At 39.6% G+C, this 27,553-nt stretch overlaps 1 protein-coding gene across 1 annotated transcript; it reads right to left on the bottom strand.

Moving 5' to 3' along the window:
• Window positions 1–7,052: 7,052 nt before the first annotated feature.
• On the bottom strand, window positions 7,053–26,970 carry LOC129401596 (E3 ubiquitin-protein ligase TRIM38-like). The gene is made up of 6 exons (XM_055124298.1): window positions 26,587–26,970; window positions 24,882–24,977; window positions 14,163–14,393; window positions 12,471–12,493; window positions 12,268–12,380; window positions 7,053–7,567 (listed from the first exon to the last, which is right to left on the bottom strand). Exons 1-6 carry the CDS (start codon window positions 26,968–26,970, stop codon window positions 7,053–7,055), a joined length of 1,362 nt encoding a protein of 453 aa, XP_054980273.1.
• Between the last annotated feature and the right edge of the window lie 583 nt (window positions 26,971–27,553).

Raw genomic sequence — 27,553 nt, 5'->3', positions numbered from 1 at the left:
GCACATCACACAACCATTTGAAATGAAGAACACCAGATGCAGTTCATGGCTTCCACATGTCAGCAACCAGGTTGTTGTCATAATCTTTGACATTCATTTATGTAAAGCATTTGGCCTGTTGCAGAACAACACACTGTTTTGGAAAAAAGGTCACGGAGCCTTCCTGGCAGTACTGGAGGCTATAAGAGCATATTTATCTACTCATATAGCAGTATATTTATGTTATATTGTTTTTATAGACCATGACAGCACAGTAGGTAGGGAGTTTTCCTTGCATGCACATGACCAGGGTTCAATTCCTCCGTCCCTCTCGGAGAGGCTGGCAAGCTACCAAGAGTATCATATCCGGACAGCAGAGCCTGGCAAGCTCCCCGTGGCATATTTGATATGCCAAAAACAGTAACAACAATTCTCACAATGGAGACATTACTGGTGCCTGCTCAAGCAATTTGATGAACGACGGGAGGACAGTGCTACAGTGCAGAGCATGATAACAATTAACTATTATTGAGAAAAAAAATGGTTCACCTTAAAATACTCTCCATGAAGATGCGAGAAACTTCATTTGAAAAATTTATTAACAGCTTGTACTGTGTGGCTGGAGAGAGAGTAGAGCATGGACCTGACACCCCATCCAGTTCTCTTCCTATCACCGGAGGTGGTACTTAATTGCAACCAGGTGTGGCTCAAAACCAGAATAAAAAGGCATTTGACATTGAAACATTTAAAAGTTAATCATGATAACATTATTATATATACCATTTGTATTTCAGCACTTCTCATTTTTCTTAGAGTTGTCTTTCCAGAATTCTTCTGTGGTTCAGATATCATTCTCTGCAATAATAGGTCCAGAAAATCCCAACAGAAAGGACCACCCACTGGAGCTTTACCTGGAAATGATAAGGGTCCCTGTACTACTTCACATGGTGCTTAGTGGGCAATATGGTTTTATGGTTCAAAATCAGGGTCTCTGCACAATAACCATAAGTTCAGCCCTTTTCTTTCATATACCACAAACTGTCTTTCTGATGATGCTTTCTCATAGACTTAAAGGTATTAACCTACACCTCCTGATTGGTAATACATACAGTATCCCACATGTGTCAAACTATGTTAGTGGTCATTGGATTTAACACATTATTATATGAAATCTCCTTTTAGATGATTATCTTGCCCCATGTACAGTTTTTCTCTGCAAAGAAGATAGTGATGTAAATATCTTCTTTACATGACGTACCATAGGCTACAGTCAGCAGATGAATCTCAGTTTCTAAAGGTTAGAAAAGAAGTTAATAATCTTACCAGCTAGTCAGGGTCGTTTAGGAGATCAAGTTCTTTGTTTCACCAACAGCTCCCAGGTAGAGTACTTTGAAAGTATAGGGAGTTCACATATATTAAGTAATAGTCTATGATTTTGAGGACCTTGATTCTCTGATAATAATAAATATTTTCACACTGACAGATTCTAATCAAACAATTTTTCCTTGAGAAAAAGTTGACTAGAGTTTCAAAACTCTGGTCTCACCTGCCCATAACCCTCACTGTCAGAATTTATCCTGACACGCATTTCACGGGCTAGTTGAGGATAAAGGGCACCTGTAATGATTGATACCCTTCCCCCCTACTTGTTCACTGTGTCTTTTTCTAATGTATGATCAGAGGCCTTCTTTTAGCTAGATTAAATATTTAGTCCCTTATAGGAATACTTTGCACATTTTTATTTTTAGTTTTTGCTTTTTGTGTATACCTGGTGATGCTCAAGGGATACTCCTGGCTCTGCGCTCTAGAATGACTCCGGCAGTGGTGTGGGAACCATATGGGATGCAAGGGATTGAATGCAGGTGTGACACGTGCAAAGAAAATGCTCTATCCATTGTGCTATGGCTCCGGCCACTCTTTTGCACTCTTTAATCTAAGTTCTATAAGTGTGCTGGTAGTTTCACTGATGATTGGAAATGTAAAATAGGTTTTCCTGCATCCATGCTATACCTCTGCCACCACTTCAATGAATCAGTGTCAAGGCCATGGCATGGATTCATCAAAGAGAATCTTTGCAGTGAACAATGTCTAGTATGGGATCCTCTGATGAAGGAGGTTGTTGGATTCAAAACTTGCAAATTTGCAAAAGGGCAAATTCCCAGACTTTTTCCCCAGGTAGCCCACAGACTAATGTGATTGTTGTTTCTACAACTGCTGACCTTCATTAAGGTATAAAACACTGTGAGGTTAATGGCACCAAGTCATATGGTTAGTATCCTAGGGCACTGAAACCATCATTATCTGAGTTTGGAGCTGTTGTATTTGCAATTTGAAAGGCTAGTTTTTAGGGAAAATTCCCATGAAATGCCATGTTCCATACCAATATCTATCTATATATTATTTTTCTGTGTAGGATGTGATAGACTCCTTGAACTTTTAGTGCTCTATGAATTTAGGAGGAAAGTGGAGTGGGGACATAAGATGTAATGGAATGTTCCAGTGATGAAGTTTCTAGACTATTTATTCTAGGAAGTCGGCTATGGCATTCAATACAACAAAGTCTTTCTAGAAGAATATTGGTACGGTACTGTGTGCAATATTTCTGGCTCTACTTTGATAGGAAGTAAAATTTAGATTTATATTATGTTATGGGACATTAAGAATTTCCCTGAAGAGTGCTTATTGGGAAAATTGAAAATTATGGTGGTGGAATTGGTGTTACAATATTGAATGTAATAAATCACCATGAATAAATTTATAGAAATTAAAAATAAAATAAAGTATTTCCCAGATGGTACAGGAGTGTGTATGTGGAGGAGTATTAAGCAAACAAATTTACTTATGTTTCCTTGACAGACTCATAGAAAGAAGGTTTATTTATTATAATATCATTTTCATACTATGCCTGTTAGAAATTCTAGTGTCTAAATAGGAACGTGTACATAATTTTTATGTGCGAGCACTTTAAACACTTGTTATCCAGCTTATTACCATAATCTCAAAGGTAAATAACCTCTTTGTCCCATTTTAATATATATATATTAATTGCAATGTCACTTATTGCAATGTAATCATCATGAAATGGAATCATCAACTGTTTAAAGTGTATAGAACAGAACCCAGGCCATACTCATGGTGTTTTTATAGCATTAAACTTTTAAAACAATGCTGAAAATAGAGACGAGAAACATTGGCAGTGCTTCCAATTTTTTGCAGTATTGATTAGAGCGTACACTAAATCCCTAAACCGTCTTCAAATAACAGCACTACCATCTTTAGAACTCAGTTCTTCTGTCTCATATTTCTATCAGCCATTGCCATGTCTCTACAATCACTTACCCACAATTGCAAAACCATATTATCCATTTGATAACACTCAACATTTCTGTTTTGCTTAAAAAAGTTGTATATATGGACGAAATTGAAAAACTCCTAACTGACATATTTTTTTCCAAGTACATTTCTTCTGGTCCTAAAACATAATAACTTTTCCAAACAGATTCCAAACAGACAATTCAAGAAATATGAAACTACAAATATTTTTATCAGATCATTTTAAGCACTAATTGAAAGGAATTTAATAAGTAGGTTGATCAAGGTGTGACTTAGGGAGCTGAACAAGGAAAGTGAGGTAACCAGATCTGTTTCTTTGTGTCCCCTGACCTTGTCTAAGGCTCTCATTGACTGAAATAAAGAGGAGAAAGGCAGAGGGAAAGGAGCTGGTTGATGTAAACATGCAGGTCTTTCTTCTGGAAATAAAGTAAGGCAGGAAAGAATTTGGAGGGTAAATAAGAGAGCTTCCAAGGCTGGGGAAGCATTGGAATGTTCAGAGTAAGACTGAGAAGGATCCTGAGACACAGAACAAACATAGGAGCTGGGTTTCTGGTGATTGTGAGTCCTGCTTATCTTATACCTTATATTTCACCTTATTTCAGATGTGCTTAAAATAAATCACAGCATAACAATGAGGAAAAATTCACATGAACCAGGGAGGCTCCAAACTTCTTGGAGACTCAGGAGCAAATGCAGAGAGATCTGAAGTGAATGTCAGAACACTGGATTTTGGTGGTTTCCTGGGCTCCTGGATCAGCTTCCTAGGTTTTTACTGTGTCACTTGGTTTGGGGGTCTTGTTGGTTGGTTCGGTTGGTTGGTTTTTGGGGCACACTTGGTGGTACTCAGAGGTAATTTCTGGCTTTGCATTAAGGACTCACTCGTGGGAGTGCTGGAACGGTAACAGATGCCAGGGGCCAAATCCGGGTCTGTTGTTGCAAGGCAAATGCTCTAAAAGCTGTACTATGGCTCCAGCCCCATCGTTGGTTTTATTGATTGCTGGGGAGTAAAGACATTGTTCCTATGGGGTACCCACCCAGTCAGAAGAAGCTGAATTCAAACTTGTGTCAATCAGGACTTTGAAATCCATGGTGTTAGGAGTGGCTTGACGCACAGCCATTGTCAGGTCAGGTAGAAAGTGAGAGCCAGGTCTGCCTGGGGCCCTAGTGCAGGGGTCACAGATGGGCAGCACAATCCAATGACTCTCACAAGTACATTAGGAGCTAAAGTTCCTTCCAGATGAAAGGTAAGAGTTCCCTCTAAAATTTAGCAGCATCATGGGGAACACAACTCAGGTGGGATCAAAGTCCACTTGGATAAAGAAATCAAAGCCACATTAGAAAGAAAACATCAGACTTCCCTACAGTGTTTCTCTCTTTGTAGGTCACTTCTGTCCTAAGGACACCAAAGCGTTCACTCCCAAATATTCAGTCCTGTTTCCGGTGCTTAGTAAGGCACCGGGAGAGAGCCGTGATGGCATGTTACGAAGATGCAGCAAAGGGAGGGCTGCTGCACACATTGTAGCCATATATGGGTGTCATCCTATTTTCTAATGCCAGTAAACTGCATCTATTAATGCCACAGAGGCTGCAGCTATAGGAGCTGGAGTGCTCCTACTACAACTCCTGTTGTACCTCCTAAACTCCTAAGCCAGAAAAAGCCAAGGAGTGGGACTTACCACTGACTACTAGTAAATCAATCTATCCTTAATGCCGTGAGAGGAAATAATCAGGAGAGTCACTTAAAGAAAACTGAGCTCTAAGAAGTCTCCAATGAGTGTATTATTGATTTAAAATGAAGAATGAGGGTGGTAGGAGAGATAGTAGAGCATGTACGGCACTTGCCTTACACATGGCCTCCCTGGGTCCATCCCCAGGTGCTGTTTTTCCTTCCACTTTGACATATTATTGAATATATGTATTGCATTAACATGCTTAAGTGGAAGGAACCTTTCAATTTATTCTGAGTATTCCTAATGCTGTAGAAGTTAATGGGGTTTCTGCTTGGATTGTCCAACTTTATCCTCAGCTAGCCCTGTGAAATGCATTAACTTTCAGTTAGTGGTACTAAACTATACTTTCTGATTGGTAATACATTTAAAGTAACAAGTTTGTAAAAAGTATGGGAGTGGTCATTATTGGATTTAACACCTTTTCTTTTTTGCTTTTTGGGTCACACCCAGCGATCCTCAGGGGTTACTTCTTGCTTTGCACTCAGGATTTAGTCCCAACAGTGCTCAGGGGACCATATGGTATGCCAGGAATTGAACCTCAGTCAGCTGTGTGCAAGGCAAACACCCTACCTACTTTACTATAGATCCAGCCCTGGGTTTAACACATTCTTAAATGAAATCTCCTTTTAGGTGATTATCTTGTTCCATAAAAAGTATTACCCTGGAAAGAAGAGTATAAATAGGTTGTATAAATAGGTTAGGCTATGGTCAGTAAGTGAATCTCAGTTTCTAAAGGACACAAATGAAGTTAATAACCTTACCAACTATTCAGGTTTTTTTTTAGGAGATTAAGTTTTTGATTTCAGGTTGAGTGCTCTGAAGGTGTGGGGACTCCATACGTACTAAATAATTAAATCCAGCAGGACTTGGATTCTCTGTTAAATGATAATAACAATTGTCAAATTGACAAACACTAATCAAAAAATTTTTCTTTCAGAAAACTTCCAGGAAATTGTGACGAAATTGAGGGAAGTGGATGACAAATACAAGATATTGAAATTGTACATAGAATAGTATAATCTGCCTCTAGAGCAGGCACTTTTGCTATTCTTCTCTCTCCTTCTACCTTTGGGTATTATGATTTGAAATACAGATACTAAAAGGTCATCAGTACTTGTTGGCATCCAGAGTGATCATCTCCAGCTATCAGTGTCACAGTGGTCTCTTCTCTGTCCTAGGATCGGCCCCAAACCCACCACTCTAAAAACACTTATGGCAAGCTTCCAACCATAGATCAGTCCATTTGACCCTCATTTCTTCTGTCTTTAGGTATTAGTCTCATACTGTTTTTGTTATGTCCCACAAGTAAGTGCACTCTGTATACCTTGTTTCTAAAGTGATATTGTTATCTAATCAAAGTCTACATTCATTATATATGTACATATATATTTTTAACTTTTGTGTTTGCATTTTACTCATACAGTGATCGTTTACCCATCAACATTCTTTATATTTTTGACCTGATCTTGTATTTACTCTTGTGGGACATATAAACCTATCCTAAGGTCTGGGATTGACTGTTTTAATCCTGACAGTATTTTCCCAAACATTTGCCGAAGACACTACAAGGGACATTGAATGGGGAATTTTTCATGAAATGTTCCATCCTTTCATGCCCAAAGGAAAGGATTTATTAACTAAAAAGAAATCACTGGTGGGTATTTTCCTAAACCAAGTATTTATTTCATAAAATTGAATCCACTGAAAAGAGGAAAACAGGACAGTGTATGATCTTTGTAACTAAGTAACTTCCATCTAAAATGTGTGTTTGAATCAAGTATCATTTGTGCTACTTGCTTATAGTCTTTATAATCATTCATTTAATGAAAATCTGTTAGGTATCTACTAAGCTTGGCATCTTTCTAGGGAATGGGAAACATTGAAGAAAGCAACCAAAATATCTAAAGTCACAGAATTTGAATTTATTCTTTTGGACTCTATAGAAGAATAAGTATATGTGCTCTACTTCTACAAATCTCACAAATCTTTTTTTTTTTTTTACAATTTGTTTTAAAAATCTGGGGAACATGTGGACAGAAAAGAATTTGCACCAATCAAGAAATAAGGCCTGATAGGCTGACAGAAGGAGGCCTTTGGGAAAGTGAAAATGTGAGAGCAAGATACCGAGTCGTAAAAGGAGATAAATCCGGACTCATAGTCCACAGAAACCACTATATAGTTAATATCCTGCAGAGAAAGAGGAGTTAGGGGAGATGTAAGGGCTTCATATTCATCTTTGCGTTTTCTGATGGCCCAGAATCCAGACTCAGGATCCCGTCTCGTATTATTATCTCTTGGCACGTTTTCCAGACAAACTCCAACATCCCACTCAGATCCTTTACAAAAACATATTTCAAAGGCATATTTTCCTGAGGTGAAGGCCTCACATCCCAAGATGCAGGGTAAGTCTTTAAACCTAGCAGGACTCTCATACTTCACTCGGGGGAATCCACAAGTCACCTCGTTTTCGTCCTTGTTAACAAGTAGGTTATTATGAGCTGTATCTGGATCTAGAGTGACTTTAACTGCAAAAAATAAATTAATTAAAAAAAACATTGGAGAACAAAATGACATGGTTATTTCATACTTAGTGCTCAGTATATTCTAAATATGTTCAGCCCATGCTCAAAAGAAAAATTTGTTTCTGACAGTCTTTATACTCATTTTATCAAAATTCATTATAATAAATTAAAAAGAAATCATAGCACTCACAAAGAATGGTGGGAAGAATTGAAGAGTTAGTGTATGATTAATACTGGGCAGGAATGTCTTATATGGCATTGTAAAATATCTGGCAATAGCAGCAATTTACTACTAATACTCTAACTACTCTCCTGTTCTTATTCAACATTAATTCTATCTTTCTTACAGTAATATCAGTCAAAGACCAGATGAACATATTTAACATTTTTCCTTACTCTCTCTCCTAAGCCCTCCCAATTTTTCCAAATGTCACTGACACATTATCAAAATGGGATGTGACAATTAAGTACTTGGTTCTTGACACACAGGATATTATTGGGGCCTTAGGACACATGGGCACTCAGCACTCTTTTTTTATTCCTCACAAAACAAGTATTAGTACAAGATGATATACCAACTACAATTATACCAAGAAATTATCTTAGTATTGTTGGGAAAGGAACAAAATAGAATGGTCATAATGGTACTAGCCAACAACACAATTTTAAAAAAAAACATGATAAAAGGTAATTCTAGCTAGAGAGTTAGTCACTTAGTCACCAAATGTGTCCTTGATTAAACACCAAGCAGATAATCAAAGAACAATGGAAATAAAGAATGCAGAAACACTTCTTAGCTATACTTTCTCTCCTTTTTTCCCTCCAGATCACTACCCACCTTCTAATGCCTTATCTTCCTGACCTTAAGACCTCTACAAATCCAGCTTTCTTCCTTCTACTTCACTTCATTTTTCTTAGCCAATGAGAGTCTGGAGAGAACATGAGAAACTAAGAGGTGGAGTGGCAGTCATTACTATGGAAGTCTCTCCCCATTGCTCTGAGAGTCTGTACCTCTCTCTCTCAGGTCACACTCTCTCCTCTTCAGACCCATTCACCTGTATTTGAGGCTCGGCATGGTGAGGACTCCCTGACTATCTCAGCTCTAATTGCTTCAGTGTTCCTTATTCATTGTTCTAAATTTATTCTTGGTTTAACACATTTATTAAACTCTCCTCAATGAGTTCTTAACAAGAGATGATTGAACAGATTTGAATACTTTGAATGGTTAAAAAATAAACCTCGTGAGAAAACCCAACCAAAATGAGGAGATTAAAGAAAAAATAAAATAAAAAGGGGGGGGTGTAAAATCGATAAAAGATGAACAGACACTTCCTCAAAGAAGTCATGCAGATGACAAACAGAGACATGAAAATATTCTTCATCATTTACTATCAGGGAAATTCATATCATAAATATATGATATAATTAAGATATAATTATGAGCAATGAGATTTCATCTCACATCAGTGAGCCTGAAAAAGAGTTAAAGAAACAAAATAACCAGTAATGGAATGGATGTGGGGAAATGGAATATTCTTCCATTGTGTCTGGGAAGGTTTTTTGGTTCAACCTTCTTGGAAATGAACACTGTCACTGTCATCCCATTGCTCTTCGATTTGTTCGAGCAGGCACCACTAATGTCTCAAATTGTGAGACTTATTGTTACTGTTTTTGGCATATCGAATACACCATGGGTAGCTTGCCAGGCTCTGCTGTGTGGGAGCGATACTGTAGGTAGATGGCTGAGCTCTCTGAGAGGGGCGGAGGTCTCAAACGGAGGCCAGCCTCATGAAAGGCAACTGCCCTACCGCTGTGCTATCACTCCAGCCGGGAAATGGACAAATATCAGAAAATAAGAATTAAACTTCTATATGACACAGTCATTACACTTCTGGTCATCTACCCACAACGGCCCAAAAACTCTATCCGGAAAATACATTTGTACTTCCATGGTCATTTCAGCACTAGTAGCAATACTGAACATCTGGAAACTACTCATTTCCAAGAAAAGAAAACTGGATAAAGAAAGTGTGTAATATACGTATATCACTGTATCAATTGATCACTGTCATCCCGTTGTCATCGATTTATTCAATCAGGCACCAGTAATGTCTCTATTCCTCTCAGCTCTGAGATTTTAGCAGTCTCTCCTACTCGTCTTTTTCAATGATTGGAGGCTCTTTCAGGATCAGGGGAATGAGACCTATCGTTACTGTTTCTTGCACATCGTATACACCATGGGTAGCTTGCCAGGCTCTGCCCATGTGGGCAGATACTCTCAGGATCTTGCTGGGCTCTCCGAATTGTTTGCATATACGGTCATCTCATTGATCAACAATTGGCTGGAGCAGGCTGAGTAATGTCTCCATTCACCCTAGCCCTGAGATTTTGGCAGCCTCCCTTTACTTGTCCTTCCCAACAGTGCCATATTAGAGACTCTTCAGGGTCAGGGTAATGAGACCCATCATTGTTACTATATTTGGCATATTAATATGCCACGGGGAGCTTGCCAGGCTCTTCTGTGTGAGCAGTAAACTCTCGGTGGCTTGGCAGCTTTTCCAAGAGGGATAACTAGGCTATAAGATGTCTCATGGCTGCATTGTGGCCACGCGCTTCCAGGAGCTTTGCTTTATAGTCTCTGGATGTTGGCCGTTGATGGGATTACATGACACTGGGGGCATTTTCTGGGTGTGAGTGCGTAGCTACTGGAAAATGGGGAATATGAGTGTAAGAGGGCCAGTCCTGATTGAGCAGCCTTGGAGACCTCAGCCCCGGGTCCCAGACACCTGGGTTCCTCTGCTTCTCCTTCATGTGTGAGACTCGTTCGAATGTGTGGAAAGTGGCCATGAGCATGGCCATATATATATATATATATATATATATATATATATATATATATATGAGTGTGTGTGTATACATATATATGTACATGTGTGTGTGCAAGACAATGCTACTGAACTCAAAACCAGGAGTATAAAACCTTAATATTTTTTGTTAGAAAAAATTGTAACAAAATATCATACATAATTAAAGTACTATAATGGTTTCATCTTAGCCAGAGAAAGGGTGCAGCAATATTGTCATCAATAGATCTGATTGGACACTGGTTATAGGAATGGAGAGAAACAATGTCTGCAGAAACACACTAAACAACTCACTCTGTAGGTGAGGAGGTCTGAATTACAAGAAGCTTTGCTCTTATCTCTCTGGGAACTGCCTCCATCATCACCCCAGTTACGGCGTAATACTCTCACAGTATAGAGGTATTAAATTTTCTCGCATTAAGCACATGCTGCAAAGCATGTCTTAGTATTCAGAGCATTTTTTCCTCGTTATTGCAGAGCAATGTCTCTGTACTTTAAGCACATTGACACACACAGTGCTGTCAACAGAGCAATTTCCTTTTGATCTCTGAGGCTATCAGACTGACAGTGACTTTAATAATCCCCCCTCTGCTGGTGGAAACTTTGTATTACTACTTTTAGGACCAGAAATCTATCATGTTCTAGTTACATTGGACTTAAAAAGTAAAAGTGAAGGGGTTGCATGTCTGTTATTGTATTTTATTATGGCAGTGTTAAAAATACCATCAGATTCATCCTAGAGACTCTTGCTTTATGACATCACTTTGAAGAGACAGTTGACCATGTTGGGAGACTCATGTGTAAGCATTTGAGTTTTCTTCAGGAAACACATGGAGGCATGCAACCTGCAACCAACAAAGAGCTAGTACCTGAGATCCTACAGGGATAAAAACGTAAATTCTGCCAACAATCACATTGCGCTTGGAAGTGGATTGTGCTGGCTCCCATTTTAAAACAGCCCAGTGATCATATTTATCACAGTATTTTTTAGAGTTCAGGCAAGGATTCCTCTGAGCTATTGTAATATTAGCAAAATATTGTGAGCTCGACTGTTCTTATTGGAAAGGGGGGTTGTGTTGACGCCTCACCTGACTGTGCTCAAGACTTACTCCTAACTCTGCACTTAGGACCACTCCTGCCCGAACTCAAGGAACCATATGGTGTGCAGAAATCAAACCTGGGTTGGCTGTATACAAGACAAACACTCAACCTACTATGCTGGGCTCAGACCTGACGCTGCATTATTTTAAAACCACTAGATTTTCATTACATTAATGGAGAATTTTTCATAACTGTTCTTATTTCATAGCCTAACACATCATAAAAAATCTGTTTTAGAGTTTTTTTAAATGTAATTGTAGGTTATTTGGAATGAAAGTAATTATGAAAAGAATAAAGAAACAAATAGAAAGATTTTTACTAAGTAGCATGTGGTTTTCATATGGTTGAAATGCTTTTTATGCTACCTAGTCTTTTCCTAAAACCACTGGCAGAACAGTCAGTTTTCACCAAACTTCCTGGACTTACACTGGGAATTGAATGACATAAGTATAATCATTTTGTTTCCAACCCTCCTCCCTAAACTTTGTGTAGTTGATGATTTGTTTTAAATTATTCATAGTGTACTGGAAAGTGTTTATGCTTATGTTTTTCATATGGGAGAGATATAGAGTTTATTTCCCTGGGGGACATCACGAGTGAGCTGGAGAGAAAGAGTTTGAAGAGTCATCAAGAAAACCAATACTCTACCTAGAACCTGTATAGGAAAGATAAGTAAAATGTGTTTTTCAGTATGTTCCTCACATATGTATTATTTAGGTAAATATTCATGTCACATACCATAATTGGTCTCAAACAATTTTATCAATTCACAGAAAATGCTATCAACATCAGGTATAGCGTGAATTTCCAAAGACACGTCCTCTGGTGCATTTAACTTCATAGCCGAAATCCTGATAAGAGTCCAGAAATTTCTTCAGTGCAACATTCCATTATGCTCCATATAGCTGCTATCCCTCCCTCCTGAATTCAAGAGCACTCACCTGTCCAAAGTGTCTCTCACATCCTATAAAGTAAGAAAGATAAGATGTTTGTATAGAGAAGTAGCATTTCATAAAACTTTGAAGGGGGGATGTTTATAGTTATGCCAATGAGTAAATGGAATGGTTTTACTCCATTATTAGTGAATTTCTAGGGAATGGTTCCATTCTATTCCCTAGCAACGAATTCTTCTACATATTACACCTGTGGTCTCATACTCATCTGCATATCTTTCCACAGACTATCAGTTATAAGCACTGTGATAGACCATTGATATTCAACTCAACCCTTGCTTACCTTATCTCGTACATACACAGCTTTTGAGAGAAACACTGACCCATTATATTACCACAACAGTACTTGATCAACCTCAGAGTATGTTTCATTATTTTTGGAACACGCAGATTTATCATTTCAAATAACCAGATGCGATGTGTTTGAGGGAAGATCAGAATTGTCTCAAACTTGCTCACTAAGCACTTTTTGCATTCAGTGATCTCATTTTTTCTGAAGAGGTCACAGTGGACATTGTTTCTCATTAAGGTCCGTACAAGATAATTCCCACAGAACCCTGGAAACTCACTCAGTAAGGGGGTGGCAGCAAGTTTGCACTGAGGTGGAAGGTCTTGCTGTGCCACCTCAATCCTAATGAAAATAGAATAAGGATTTCAGGCATTTATCACGGTATGCAATATCCTTCCTAAAGCTACAATAAAACCTATCTTGCTCTGTTTGAGCAAGATATAGGAGCAAATCTTGAAGTAAGTCTATCAGTCTTTTTGATGACCCGTTTTAGCCCCGACTGTCAACAAGAATATCTTTGAGGAGGTCATTTGACACCAAGAATCTCTGCAATTGAGACTGAGGCTAACAGGTGCCTACCAAAGTTCTCTCATGGTTCCCAGAATTTCCATATATATCTAAGGAGCCTCATTTGATTTCCTATATTTACACAGAGACACTCTCAAGAGGAGGGCAGGTTAAGGGTTAAAAACTTGCTTCTGCTAACCACTGAATTTGCCTTTGTAACTGCTTGGCTGCTTTGAAAGATGTTTTTGCGACCTACTGCTGGACAGGAAATGGTCACCAAATGGACCAACAAACTGCCCTAGGAACTGTAAGCAAACATTTGCTTGGAAACAGTAAACAGTTAACAAATGTTGAGATTAGCAAGTTAAGTGACCTATGTGTGATCCCCTTTGTTCCAATATGTATGGCCCCCTTTGATCCAATATGTGTGATCCCCTTTGTTCCAATATGTGTGGCCCCCTTTGATTCAATATGTGTGATCCCCTTTGTTCCAGTATGTGTGATCCCCTTTTTTCCAAAATGATACAAAAACTGCTTGCTTTTTGAGTTCGGAGCCCTCAGCCCTGTGGCTCTCAGGCATACTGCAGGATCCCAGCATGTTGGCTTGAATAAACCCCATGTATTTGCAGAAAGAGTTGTCTCGGTCTCCTTCTTCAGCGTCTCCCCCGGATAGAGTTCTGCTCGACCCTAACAACGCTACAGACTAGCCCAGGACATCTGTATATAGGCACATATAGCTAAAAGAAGTACTGATTTGCATTCTCCTTACTTGTGTAAAGTTTTGAGAAATAAGAATTCAAGCCATTTCTCTAAATTTCTCAACAGTCTCTCTAAAACCCCAGGAACTGACGCCTTCATCCACTCCTCCACGTGCACAGTCTTACCTGCAGTAACTCCTGGGCTGAGCCCTGACATTTCCTCTCCAGTTCAAGAATGAGTTTGTTGAGTTCCTGGCTTTGCTTCTCCAACTGGGCTTCACTGTCCTGCAGTCTCTTCAGAACTTGCTCTTTTTCATTCTCTAGTCTCCAGAGATAAGATTTCTCCTCCATGTGTAGAATCATGTGAAAAACCTTAAAACTATACTTGATGCACTCTTCTTCCTCCCGAATATCATCCTAGAATGAAGAAAACATATTCCAAAAATGGGGGAATTTTATCTTTAGAAAAATAAACAATCAAAATATAGTAGTTCCATTGAATTAGAATTAAATAGAAATTTTAAAGGAAATAAGAAGGTTAATTCTCAGGGATTTCGGTTTCTCTACATGTGACTTGGAAATTTTTCCGTCCACTACTCATGACTGTAATACTGAAGGAACAAAGAATACCCTCTGTGAGTCCAAATTCAGAATTGAGACAAATATTTCAGGGCAGAGGTTTGGGAAAAAAGTCTCAAAAGGCCTGAGCCCAGTCCCCAGTCTCTCACATAGAACTGCACTAACAGGCCACCTGCCACCCCCCCAGTGCATGGAACCCAATACTCCAACACATGTGTTGACCTGTAGCATTGCCTCCCTACATATACCTTTCATGGCATGACTTAAAAATCTCTAACCACAGAACTTTGTAGACAGAAATGTTGCTGTGTCTACACCCCGCATATAAGGCACTTATTAACCCAGGCCTGACATACTTAACCTATCAATATGCCATGATAACACACAAAGATAGGCTACTTACAGGCTCAAAAATGTACAACAACATGGGACGAAATTCTAAAACGAAAAGGTAACAATGGTAAAACAATGCAAAAACACACTCGGCTCAATGATTAAAGTGGCTATACCAGATGAATCAAACAGTAATAATTAACCATATAAACTTTTAGATAAGTAATTAAAAATACAGCTTTTAAGAATGTATGGGGATCTCAAAGAAGCACTGGAATGCACTGCTGTTAATATCAAAAGGATATGAGAGTAGAAGTGGGGAAAATACAAATGAAATCACAAGAAGAAATGGCAGACCTAAAATAAATTGGTAGATGAAATAAAATACTCAGTGGAAGGCCTCAGCAACAGATTTAGAGCTGCTGAGGACAGAATCAGTGAGCTCCAAGATGATGTGCAAAGGTTCTCCAGCAACAGCAGAGAATGGGAGGGAGTCTGAAAATTAACTGACAGATGTCAAGAGAAAATCGGGATGAAACCAAGAGGAATAACATAAGAATCATTGGAGTCCCAGAAGGATGGGAAGAAAACCCTGATGAAGAAACTGTCAAACACGTAATTTCTGAGATATTTCCAGAGCTGAAGACCACATGCAAACAGAGTCAGGAGGCTTGAAGCATACCAGCCAAAAGAAATCCAAATAAGAACACTCCAAAACACACCCTTATCAAAATGATGAAAACCAAACAGAGAGATAAAATTCTGAAACCAGCAAGATCAAATAAAGAAATTTCTTATAAAGGAGCATTTTCAAGTTTCACAGCAGACCCATGTGATGAAACACTAAGGGCCCGATGATAGTGGTGTGATAAAGAGACAAAAGTCAATGAACTAAATCCCTCACCTAGAATACATTACTGAGCTTTACTCTCTTTCATATCAGAAGGAACATCACACCGGTTCACAGACAAACAACAACTCAGGAACTTCACAGCCTCAAAACTATGGTTACAAGAGCAACTAAATGGACTACTTTAAGACAAAACAAGCCCCACAAATGCACCAAACTTTGGCAGAGAGATGGGATAACACCCCATAACAATAATATGTCTCAATTTCAATGGGCTAAATGCACCAATTAAAAGACATAATGATAGGATGGATTGGAAAATGGAACCAAACATACTGTGGCCTGCAAGAAACACATTTGAACAGTCAGGGTAAACACAGACACCAGTGAAAGGATGGAAAACTATTGTACAAGCAAACAACTCCCTCAAAGAAGCTAGAGTGGTCATACTAATACCAGATCACATAGACTTCAGAATGAAGAAGATTACTGTTAGTATATAGAGCGCCACTGCCCATTTAGTGATTACTAAGGTTACAATAGATAGTTAAGGCCACTTCCTATTTTTCTTATTACTTTTTAAAGTCTATCTTTTTTTAAAAAATTTTATTCAATCACCGTGCAGCTAGAGTGATAGCACAGTGGGTAGGGCATTTGCCTTGCATGTGGCCGACCCAGGTTTATTTCCTTCTCCACTCTCAGAGAGCCCGACAAGCTACTGAGAGTATCTTGCCCTCAGGGGAGAGCTTGGCAAGCTACCCATGTGTATTCGATATGCCAAAAACAGTAACAACAAGTCTCAAACTGGAAACATTACTGGTGCCTGCTCGAGGATGAGCAAGGTGATGACAGTGGCAGTGACAGTGATAATCACCCTGATATAGTTACAAGCTTTCATGTTTGGATTACAATTACACAATGATCAAACACCCATCACTCCACCAGTGCACATTCCCCACAACCAATATCTCCCATATATCCCCTTTCCCCACACACCCTTCCCCTGCCTCCAAGGCAGACAATATTCCCCATACTCTCTCTCTACTTTTGGGCATTATGACTTGTAACACAGACACTGAGAAGTCATCACGTTTGGTCCATTATATTATTTCAGCACGCATCTCCCATCCCGACTCATTCCTCCAGGCATCATTTTCTTAGTGATCCCTTCTTTATTCCATTTGCCATCTCCCCTCCACTCATGAAGCAGTCTTCAAGCTCTGGGGAAATCTACTATCCTTTGCTGTCAGCCTAATGCTTGATACATCTAAACAATAGAATACTATTCAGCTGTTAGGAGAGATGAAATCATAAAATTTGCTTATAAATGAAAAGACATGGAAAGTATCATGCTAAGTGAAAGGACTCAGAAAGAGAGTGACAGACATAGAAGGACTGCACTCATTTGTGGAGTACAGAATAACATAACATGAGGATGACACACAAGGCCATTTCTTAATGATCATACATGAAGAATGACATCAGAATGTACATCAGAATGACACACACTCCTAAATGTATATGCACCTAATGAGAAACCGGCAAAATACTTAAAACAAATGCTCACAGAGTTGAATAAAGATATTGATAGCAAAACAATACTAGTGGAGATTTCACCACCGCTTTATCACTTCTTGATAGATTAACCAGACTCAAGCTGAGCTAGGACATATTTTATTTGAGGAAAGAAATGGAAGACATGGGCTTAGTACATATATATGTATAAATATGTATATGTATGACATTTCATACCTCAAAAACATTCTTCTTTAGTGCACATGGATCATCTCTAGGAGAGATCACACGCTGGGCCACAAAACATACCTCCATAAAATTAAAATAATAGAAATTGTATCAACAGTCTTTTCAGACAATGATACACGGGAAACAGAAGTGAATTACACACAGAAACAGAAATTTAAATCTAACACTTAGAACTTAAACAACTCAATAATAAAAAATGAGTGGCTTAGAAAGGAAACCAAAGAGAAAATCAAAAGATTCCTGTAAAGAAATGAGAATGAATACACGAGTTACCAGAACATACGGGACATAGCAAAAGCAGTGTCAAGAAGAAAGTTTATATCTCTACAATCATTCCTTAGAAAGAAAGAGCAAGCCCACATAAATAAACCTCATAGCTTAAAATCTTGTAGAATTGGGGGTATGATGCCACTAGCAGGTCAACCTGTACCTGCGGTGTGACTGCATTAGCAGCCTGATGGTGCCTTCAGGCTTCCCTAAAATTGCTGCTGTGCCATTGGTCAGACCCGAACAATTTGGGACCAAGTTTACCAAGAATCTGAACAGCCAAAAGTTAGGTATATCAGAGTTACACACAAAATCATCTCCAGCTTAGCTATACAGGCTCATTTATTTGCCTTATTTCAGAGATCCATAGATAAATCTCGAAAGAGATCAAAAAGCCACAGTTAATCTTGGCCCGACACATGGCTGAACATATGGGGGTAAGTCAGAAGGGGGTATTGGCCTAGAGGCTCCTCCAAGCAGAGCCCCCAGCAGCTGCTTGCTTCCACAATCCAAAATTGCTGCCATATCCCCAGCCTGACTCTACCATATCAGGGCATACTTCACCAAGATACAATCTGCTGAAAATACTGCCATAGGTTTTTGTGACTGAAATCTCCAGGTTTACTCAGAGTTAGCATCGGCTACCCCCACAATTCCCAATACACATGGAAGCACTACCAGTCACCCCCTTGAAACAACTCCAACACCACCCTGTAAGCTCTGCTGTCAGCCTTGCCTTAGAGACCCCTAAATAAATCTCGAAAGAGATCAAAAACCACAGAAAAACTCAGTGCTGTTCAAGGCGGAATCGACTGGGGTAAGTAGGAGGGGTACAGGTAGGGGGACAGGTTGCCCTCTGCCCATCCAAGCCGAGTCCCCGGCAGCCACTTGCTTCCACAATCCAAAATTGCCGCCACACCCCCAGCCTGACTCCACCATCTCAGCAAAGACCTCACCAAGATATAGTCTGCTGAAAATTTTGTAATGTGGATCTTAGTGCAACAGGAGCCCTGGCCCAGAGACACAGCAATGAGTCCCGGAAGACACCACAGCACCAGAGATCTCTCCAGGCACCATACTGAGCAAATTTCACTGGGTCACCTTAGGTGGAGCAGGTGTGCTCTCCCCACCTACTCCAGATGGAATCCCAATGATCAAGAGCTTACACGAGCAAGGCCCAAGTGTGCGGGTTCCTGGACTAAATCTCCAGGCCACAAGGTGGCAGACAACCCGGGCTGTTCCTCCCTGGGTGCTGTCCACCAAGCAGAGTTGCTGTCAAGCCCACAATTTGCCTCTGGGTGTCATCTTAAAACACTAACAACCCTGATCCAGGGACAGAGCAGTGAGTCCCAGAAGACACAAGAGTGCCAGAGATCTCTCTGGCCCCATACTATGCCAATGTCACCAGGGCAACCTTGATGGAACAGGTGCAGTCTCCCCGCCTACTCTAGATGGAATTCTGGTGACCGAAACCTTCCATAAGCAAGGCCCATGTATGCGGGTTCCAGGACTAAGTCTCTAGGTCCGATGGTGGCAGAGGACCAAGGCTGTCCTTCCTCATCTAACTGCCTGCCCAGCTGGCTGACTGTCACACCCACAATTTGCCTTTGGGCACAATCATAGTGCACCAACAGCCCTGGTCCAGAGACACAGCAGTGATTCCCAGAAGACATCACAGTGCCAGAGATCTCTCCGTGCCGCAAACTGAGTCAATTTCACCAGGGCAAACCAGTTTGAGCAGGTGTGCTCTCCCCACCTACTCCAGATGGAATCCCTGTGACCAAGAGCTTCCACAAGCAAGCTCCAACCCCACCCCTGGTATGCGGGTTCCAGTACTAAATCCTCAGGTCACATGGTGGCAGAGGAACTGGGCTGTACCTCTCTGGGTCTCTGCCCGCCCAGCAAACTGACTGTCACATCCATAGTTTCCCTCTGGTTGCCATCTTAGCACACCAAAAGTCATGGTCCAAAGACTCTCAATTGAATCCCCAAATGGATTCGTGTCATACTGAGATGTCTCTGGAACTCAACCATTTACAATCTAGAAATTTTCATTTACAATTGCAGCTGTGCAAGCTCTCATGATATTCAAAATGAGCAATGGAAAATAAATTATCTAGTGTCTTCCCCCACAGGTAAGCTTGAATGGTGGTGGGAAATTTTGAGCAAAACATAATGTCCAAAATGAGAGAGAGAGAGTATTTGGGAAATTGTCTCCCATAGAGGCAGGGTGAGGACTGGGAAGTGTGTGTTGAAAAATGTGCACTGTTGGAGGGATGGGGTTTCATTATTTTATGACTAAACCTCAAACGTGAAAGCTTTATAACTCTATCTCATGGTGATATCATTTTAAAAAAAAGTAATATGGAGTTCATGCCCAATTCAATCAGCTTAATCAATGGCTGAACAAATAGCAGTACTACTACATTCATCGTTATCATCATCATCATCATCATCATCATCATCATCATCATCATCACCATCATCCTCCCATTTTTCATCGAATTTCTTGAGCAGTCTTAATAACATCTCCGTTCGTCCAAGCACTGAAATTTTAGAAGCCTCTCTTTACTCATCCTTTCAATGATGCTGTACTAGAGGTTCTTTCATAGTCAGAGTATTGAGACCCAACTTGTTACTTGTTTTGGCGTATTAATACACCATGGGGACCTTTTCAGGCTCTCCCATGTGGGCAGGAAACTCCCAGTTGTTTGCCAGATTCTCCCTGAGGGAGAAGTAGGCTATAAGATACCCTAGGCGGTCATACCCAGAAACTGGCGCTAGTGACATGTAATCTTGTCAATGGCCAACATCTAGAGTCTTAAAAGCCAGCTCCCAGGAGAGAGTGACCAAAGAGTCTCTTACCCGCGCACGTTTTGATTAGAGTCTATCAATTTGAAAATAATTATTATTATTATTGAGAATCGAGGTCCAGTAAAAAAAATGGGCAATTATTTAACACGAATGGATTTCCTCTACCTTGATAGTATTCAAGCTGAAATAAAAAAAAAAAGCTTGATCTCCTAAAAAATCCTGAATAGTTGGTAAGATTATGAACTTCATTTCTTTTCTTTAGAAACTGAGATTCATCTACTGACCGTGGCCTAATCTATATACCACTATATTCTTTTTAGCAGAGCCTCTTGCTCGCATGCCTGGCTGTCTTCGCCAGGGCCTCCTCAGTGGGGATGGCTCCAGCTTCCCTCCCCAACCTGAGCAGAGCTCCTGGTGACCAAAGACCACCAGAGCCTAGCCACAGACATGCTGAAGGCCCCTCTCCACACATTCAGACGAACGTCACGCATGAAGGTACTGGCAGAGGAGCCCAGGTGTGTGGGACCCAGGGCTGAGACTTCTAAGGCTGCTCGGATCCGGACTGGGCCTGCTCTGTCCAGATTTCCCACCTCCCAGTAGCTACGCAGTCACACCCAGACACTGTCCCCTGGCACCGTGTAATCCTGTCAATGGCCAGCATCCAGAGACTTAAAGGCCAGCTCCCAGAAGCGCGCAGTGGAAAGCTCTTACATTATTAAAAAAAAAAAAGTTACTGTAGAATTACCAACAAAAGGAACACAACCAGTCAGCAAGAAAGAAATAATCAAACTTAAGACAGAAATTAATAACCTGGAATCACCCCCAAAAATAAAAAAGATCAACAAAAGTAAGAGATGGTTCTTTCAAAAAATAAACAAGATCAATAAAGCACTAACAAGATTCACAAGGAAAAAGAGAGCAAGAACCTTAATAAAAAGAATCAGAAACGAAAAGTACATCACAATAGAAACCAAAGAAAAACAAAGGATAATCAGAGATTCCTTTGAGAAGCTTCATGCCACAAAACAAGACAACCTAGAAGAAATGGATAAATGCCTGGACTCTTATAATCTCCTAAATATGACCCAAGAAGTCCTGGAATATCTAAACAGAACTATTTCTATCAAGGAAATAGGAATAGGAATCAAAATTCTCCCAAAAAACAAAAGCCCTTGTCTAGATGAATTCACTAGTGAATTCTTCCAAACCTTCAAAGAGGAACTACTCCCAATCCTGTTTGAACTCTTCCAGTAAATTGAAGAAACAGAAACACTTCCAAACAGTTTCAATGAGGCAAATACCAAATATCACCTGCATATGAAAAGCAGACAGAGACACCGCAAGTAAAGAGAATTACAGGCCTATATCCCGGATGAATACAGATGCAAAGATCCTCAACAAAATAATAGCAAGTAGAATCCAACGTCTTATGAAAAAGATCGTATACATGACCAAGTGGAATTCATTCCATGCATGCAAGCATGGTTTAACATTCTTAATTCAATGAACATAATCCATCATCTCAATAAAAGGAAAGATAAACCCATATGATCATGTAAATAGATTCAGTGAAGGCATTTGACAAGATCCAGCACCCATTTCTGATTAAAAACTCTCAGGAAAATGGGAGTCAACAGAACTTTCCTCAATAGAGACGAAGTCATCTATCTACCACAAGTCAATGGCAAACATTATTCATGATAGCACTATAGTCCCGTTGTTCATCAATTTGCTCGAGTGGGCACCAGTAATGTCTCCATTGTGAGAATTGTTGTTACTGTTTTTGCATATCGAATATGCCATGGGTAGCTTGCCAGGCTCTGCCATGTGGGAGGGATACTCTTGGTAAATTGCTGGACTCTCCAAGAGGGACTGAGGAATTGAACCTTGACCGGCCACGTGCATGGCAAATGCCCTAGTCACTGTGCTATAGCTCCAGTCCAACATTATCCTCAATGGGGAAAAATTAAAGTATTCCTTCTAACATCGTGAACAAAACAAGGTTGCCCACTCTCACCACTTCTATTCAATATAGTACTGGAAGTACTTGCCATAGCAGTTAGGAAAGACACATATATCAAGGGCATCCAGATAGGAAAGGAAGAGTTCAAGCTATCACTATTTACAGATGATATGATACTCTACTTGGAGAAACCTAAAGTCTATACCAAGTTAACTCCTAGAAACAATAGGTTTGTATAGTAAAGTGGCAGTTTGCAAAACTAATAACCAAAAGCCCATGCCTTTCCTATCTACAAACAATGAAAGGGATATTTAAAAAAATCACATTAAAAACAGTATCTCAGAAAATCAAGTGCCTTGGCATTAGCTTAATGAAACAGATGCAAGGCCTGTACAAAGAAAACTACAAAACACTACTTCTAGGAACAGAAGAGGACATTAGGAACTAAAGACATATACCCTACTCATGGATTTGTGAATTAACATTGTCAAAATGGAAATACTACCCAAAGCATCATACAGATTAAATGCAATTCTTAAAAGGATACCCATGACATTTTTCAAAAAATAGACAAAACACTCCTGAAGTTCATATGCAGCAAGAAACTCTGACGAGTAGCTAAAGAAAATCTTGGGAAAAAGAGGATGGGTGGCCCTACCTTTCCTAATTTCAAACTATACTACAAAGAAGTACTAATTAAAACAGCATGGTATTGGATTTCAAACAGATCTGCAGACCAATGGAACAGAGTTGAATATTCTGACACAACCTCTTGAGTATATGATCACTTAATTTTTGACAAAGGAGCAAGAAATGTGAAGTGAAGCAAGGAAAGCCTCTTTAACAAGTGGTGCTGGGAAAACTGGACAACTACATGCAAATAAATGAACTCAGGCCTCTGTGTAATGCCAAACAAAAATTCAGATCCAAATGTATTAAATATCAGACCTGAATTCATAAGGTACATGGAGGGAACAGTAGCAGTAACCTCCATAATATTGAAGTTAATGGCATCTTCAAGGATGAAACACCAGTGATCAAGAAAGTGGAAACAAATATAAAAAAATGGGATTATATTAAACTGGGAAGCTTCTGGACTTGAAAACAAAAAGTAACCAAAAATACAGAAGAGCCCACGGAATGGCAGAAATGATTTATCCAATAACCATCAGAAAGGAGTTTAATATCCAGGATATTCAAGACACGGTAGAACTTTACAAGAAAAAAGTCCTCCAACCCCATCCAAAAATGGAGGGAAGAAATGAATAGAAACTTCTTCATAAAAGAAATTCAAATGGCTTGAAGGCACACGAAAAATGCTCTACATCGCTAATCATGAGGAAGATGCAAATCATAACAACAGTGAAATATCATTTTACACCACAGAAACTGGCACACAACAAAAAGAACAAGAACAACCAGTGCTGGAGGAGACGCAGGGAGGAAGGAAGTCTACTTCATTATTGATGGAAATGCCACTGGTACATCCTTTATAGAAAACAATATGGACATCCATCCACAAACTGGACATAGAGCTCCCATATGACCCAGAAATATATCTTCTGGGAACATATATAACTTAAAAATGGGTGGGGGTGGCAGGAGGGATAATAGGAACATTAGGGGTGGAGAATGGGCACTGGTGGCGGGATGGGTGCTCGATCATTGTATGATGAAATGTAATTATGAATGTTTGTAAGTCTGTAACTGCATCTCACAATGATTCAATACAAAAAAGAATGAAGAAGCCTCAAAAACTAATGACCTGTGAAATTTGAGTATAGATTTTTGGATTACATCAATGTGGCCAGAAAAGTTGACTCTCCTGTGCAGTCTGGTCAATCATAGAATTAGACCTTAGTCTGCCATTGAAGATGTTCTTGCACCATTTTCTGCTATGCTTCATGAATTTTTTGAATGAGTCCCACTGGGAGAGATTCTTTTCCTCACAAAGATTACTTTCAGGGAATGCCAATTATTGCAGGCCTAGCATTGTGGTAAATTTCTCACAGTGGCATGTCTAAACTTCAAACAGGAAGGTACTTTGAGATGTTTCAAACTTATAAACCAGTCAAGATGAATCTCAGTAAGGACACCACTTCTGCTTTTCCTAACTGATATTAGGACTCCTCAACCATTACTTCTGAAATGTAAAAGGAACAGGAGCTCAATTCTCAGATTTGTACCCAATGAGGAGCATTAAAACAAATAATTTGAGATTTATCTACCTAGTCTAGATGAATGAGATGACAGCATCCAATTGGTTTGCCTAATTCCTCTGTATGTCTCAGCCCTAGGGGGAATATATTTGAGATTAGTGAACTCAAATTCTTACATGAAAATCTTCTATTTCCTCTCTTATGTCCATTTGCCATTTCTTATATTGTTCTTCTTGTTCCCTAAGGTATGCCAAAGTATTCTGGTAGGTTTCCTGAAGGAAATAATTGTTTGATGATGGCTTATTAATTTGGCTAATTTTTCATTATATATCTCAGAGAGATGACAGACTTTCAATCACAGAAATAATATTGAAAACTTGCATAGTCCTTTTGCTTTCAAGGATACTGACTATGAAATGAAAAATTTGATCTCCCAAGAGGGGAGTGTCTGCCATAGAGGTAGGCTTGTATGGGAGAGGTGGGAAGGCAGTGGGAGGGAAGCTGGCAACATTGGTGATGGGAAATGTACACCAGTGAAAGGGATGGGTGTTGGAACACTGCATGGCTGAGACCCAGTCAAGAATAGTTTGTAACTATCTCATGGTGATTCTATAAACAAAATTTTACCAAGTTTTAATCTCCTGAACAACCTGAGGAACTGTCAAGGTTATTATCAATTTTCTAATTTATAAACATGTTCTTGTATTGAACCATGGCCTAAGGCATGCAATACTAAATTATTCCCAGTGAACATTATACAAAGAACAAGAATATGGTAATTTACAATAATATTTTATACAACTATGTCTTCATTCCATAAAACTAAAGATTATTAACACCTTGATATATTTATTCGTACTGTTAGTATCATTATGTATAAGTCAGGGTTGGCCAACTATCACTAAAGTTTTTTGAAAGAGACCAGGGACAGATGGAGAGATAGTTCAAGGGTTAAGGTGCTTGCCTTGTAAGAGCAGATCTGGTACGATCCTGCATATCATTTCCCAAGAAGATCCAGAAATGGACTCTGAGCAGAGAGTCAGAAGTAAACCCCGAGCACCTGCTGGTGTGGTCCCTAAATCCAAACCCAAATGGAAAAGTCAAAGGGACAAATGAAGGTCAATGAGAAAGAGAACATGCTGTGATCAGGAATCTGAATTTGATCTCCAGAACTCTATTTTCTTTGAGAGCCAACAGTTATGATACTGAGATTCCTGAACATGGCCAGGTATGGACCTGGTGTCACACAGCACTGCAGGGCCCTGTCACTGAATAGTCAGGCCACTGGGTCTTGTATCACATAAAGTGACCACTGGACCACAGAACACAGCTAGGAAAACACTCTAGACAAAAATAGAAAAGGAGAGGAAAAGCTGTTATATCTAAGGAAAAAGTCATTATGCAGGCAATTTTAACTTATTCACATAAAGCTTTGCAAACATCAAACTTTATTTCTTAAAAATACCTGCTCCCATCTTATGGTCACACTGTAAGGCTAAAATTGTCTATCTTAAAAGTAGTAATCAATGTTCTAGCTCTATAAATTAGTGTATATTCTGACTCTGTGTGAGTATATAGTTATACCTATCAGTTGTTCAGAGCTATCAAGGGATTTATGAGATTTTTTTTCGTAAGACACTGATATTTTGCAGTGGGCAAATACTTTACAGATATCAGTGTCCATGATTATGAAAACACTCTGTGCATATGCATTAATATGCCTACATATGCATATATTATATGGACAGCCATTACTAAGGTTATCTGAAGACTAAAGTGGTGAATGCTATAACATCATTTGTGTTTTAGACTAAACAATTTTAGGTCCATCGATGCCAAAGAGGAACGGGTATTTGATGAAGCACTCTGGACAGTACTCGCCTTGTAGCTCTGACAGGCATCTGCAACAAGGACCGTGGTGTGCCCTTTGTGCTGTGGTGTCCGCTCACAGTACCAGCAGATGAGCTGAACATCATCTTCACAGAAAAGGCAGAGTTTCTCTTGATGTTTTTCACACAGAAGTTCCTGCTCCATCTTCTTAATGGTGTCAATGATGCTTTCTAGCTGCTTAATGGGCCGGATGCTCTCCCTTTGAAACTGTGCCCTACATACAGGACAATGGTAGTTTTCCTGCGAAGGTGACTTCTGTTGCTGGTTCTCAAGATTTTCTAATATGCAAGACTGGCAGTAGAAGTGCCCACAGTCTATGAACACTGGCTTAGCCATCAGCTCCAGGCAGATCGGGCAGGTGACTTCCTCCCTCATGGTGTTAGCTGTGCCTGAGGCCATGGTTTTTCCTGGAAATCTTTAATACTGAAAATAGAGGAAGAGATCAAGCAGATGGGATTTTTCTCTAAGTGATGGAAATACATGTTATCTGAATCTGATGGGAGTGACAATTTCAGGGCATGATTTTTGAGTGTTGAATACAGTGTTACTATCACAAGATTTTTAGAATAGATTAAATTTTAAATATTTTTTTTTGCTTTTTGGGTCACACCCAGCAATGCACAGGGTTTACTCCTGGCTCTGCACTCAGGAATTACCCCTGGAGGTGCTCAGGGGACCATATGGGATGCTGGGAATTGAACCCGTGTTGGCCGCGTGCAAGGCACACGCCCTACCCGCTGTGCTATTGCTCCAGCCCCTAAATTTTAAATATTTAAATCTCGTGCCTCATTGAAATCAATTTTATGCATCTCATAATTGCTGATGTACCATTACCATAGAATTTTTTTCACGATGAAATCTGAGAGACAGAAGTTAGATGTTACTGCTCACACAAATTATAGCAGAACAGAGACAATATTAAGAAGCATTCAAAATACTTTACCACTGTACTAAACAT

Source organism: Sorex araneus, chromosome 2 (genome assembly GCF_027595985.1).
Source record: "Sorex araneus isolate mSorAra2 chromosome 2, mSorAra2.pri, whole genome shotgun sequence".
In the NCBI taxonomy this organism is placed as follows: domain Eukaryota; kingdom Metazoa; phylum Chordata; class Mammalia; order Eulipotyphla; family Soricidae; genus Sorex; species Sorex araneus.
The sequence above is the reverse complement of the archived record's forward strand: the minus strand, read 5'-3'. Positions and strand labels throughout refer to the sequence as shown.

Bases quoted from the DNA above. Each gene is read 5' to 3' on its own strand.
- LOC129401596 (XM_055124298.1), bottom strand. From the start codon at position 26,970: ATGAGGGAGGAAGTCACCTGCCCGATCTGCCTGGAGCTGATGGCTAAG. The intron at 12,381-12,470 runs GTGAGTGCTCTT...GACTCTTATCAG, and splicing joins GTGAGAGACACTTTGGACAG to GATTTCGGCTATGAAGTTAA. The intron at 7,568-12,267 runs GTATGTGACATG...TATTTTTTGCAG, and splicing joins ATTGTTTGAGACCAATTATG to TTAAAGTCACTCTAGATCCA.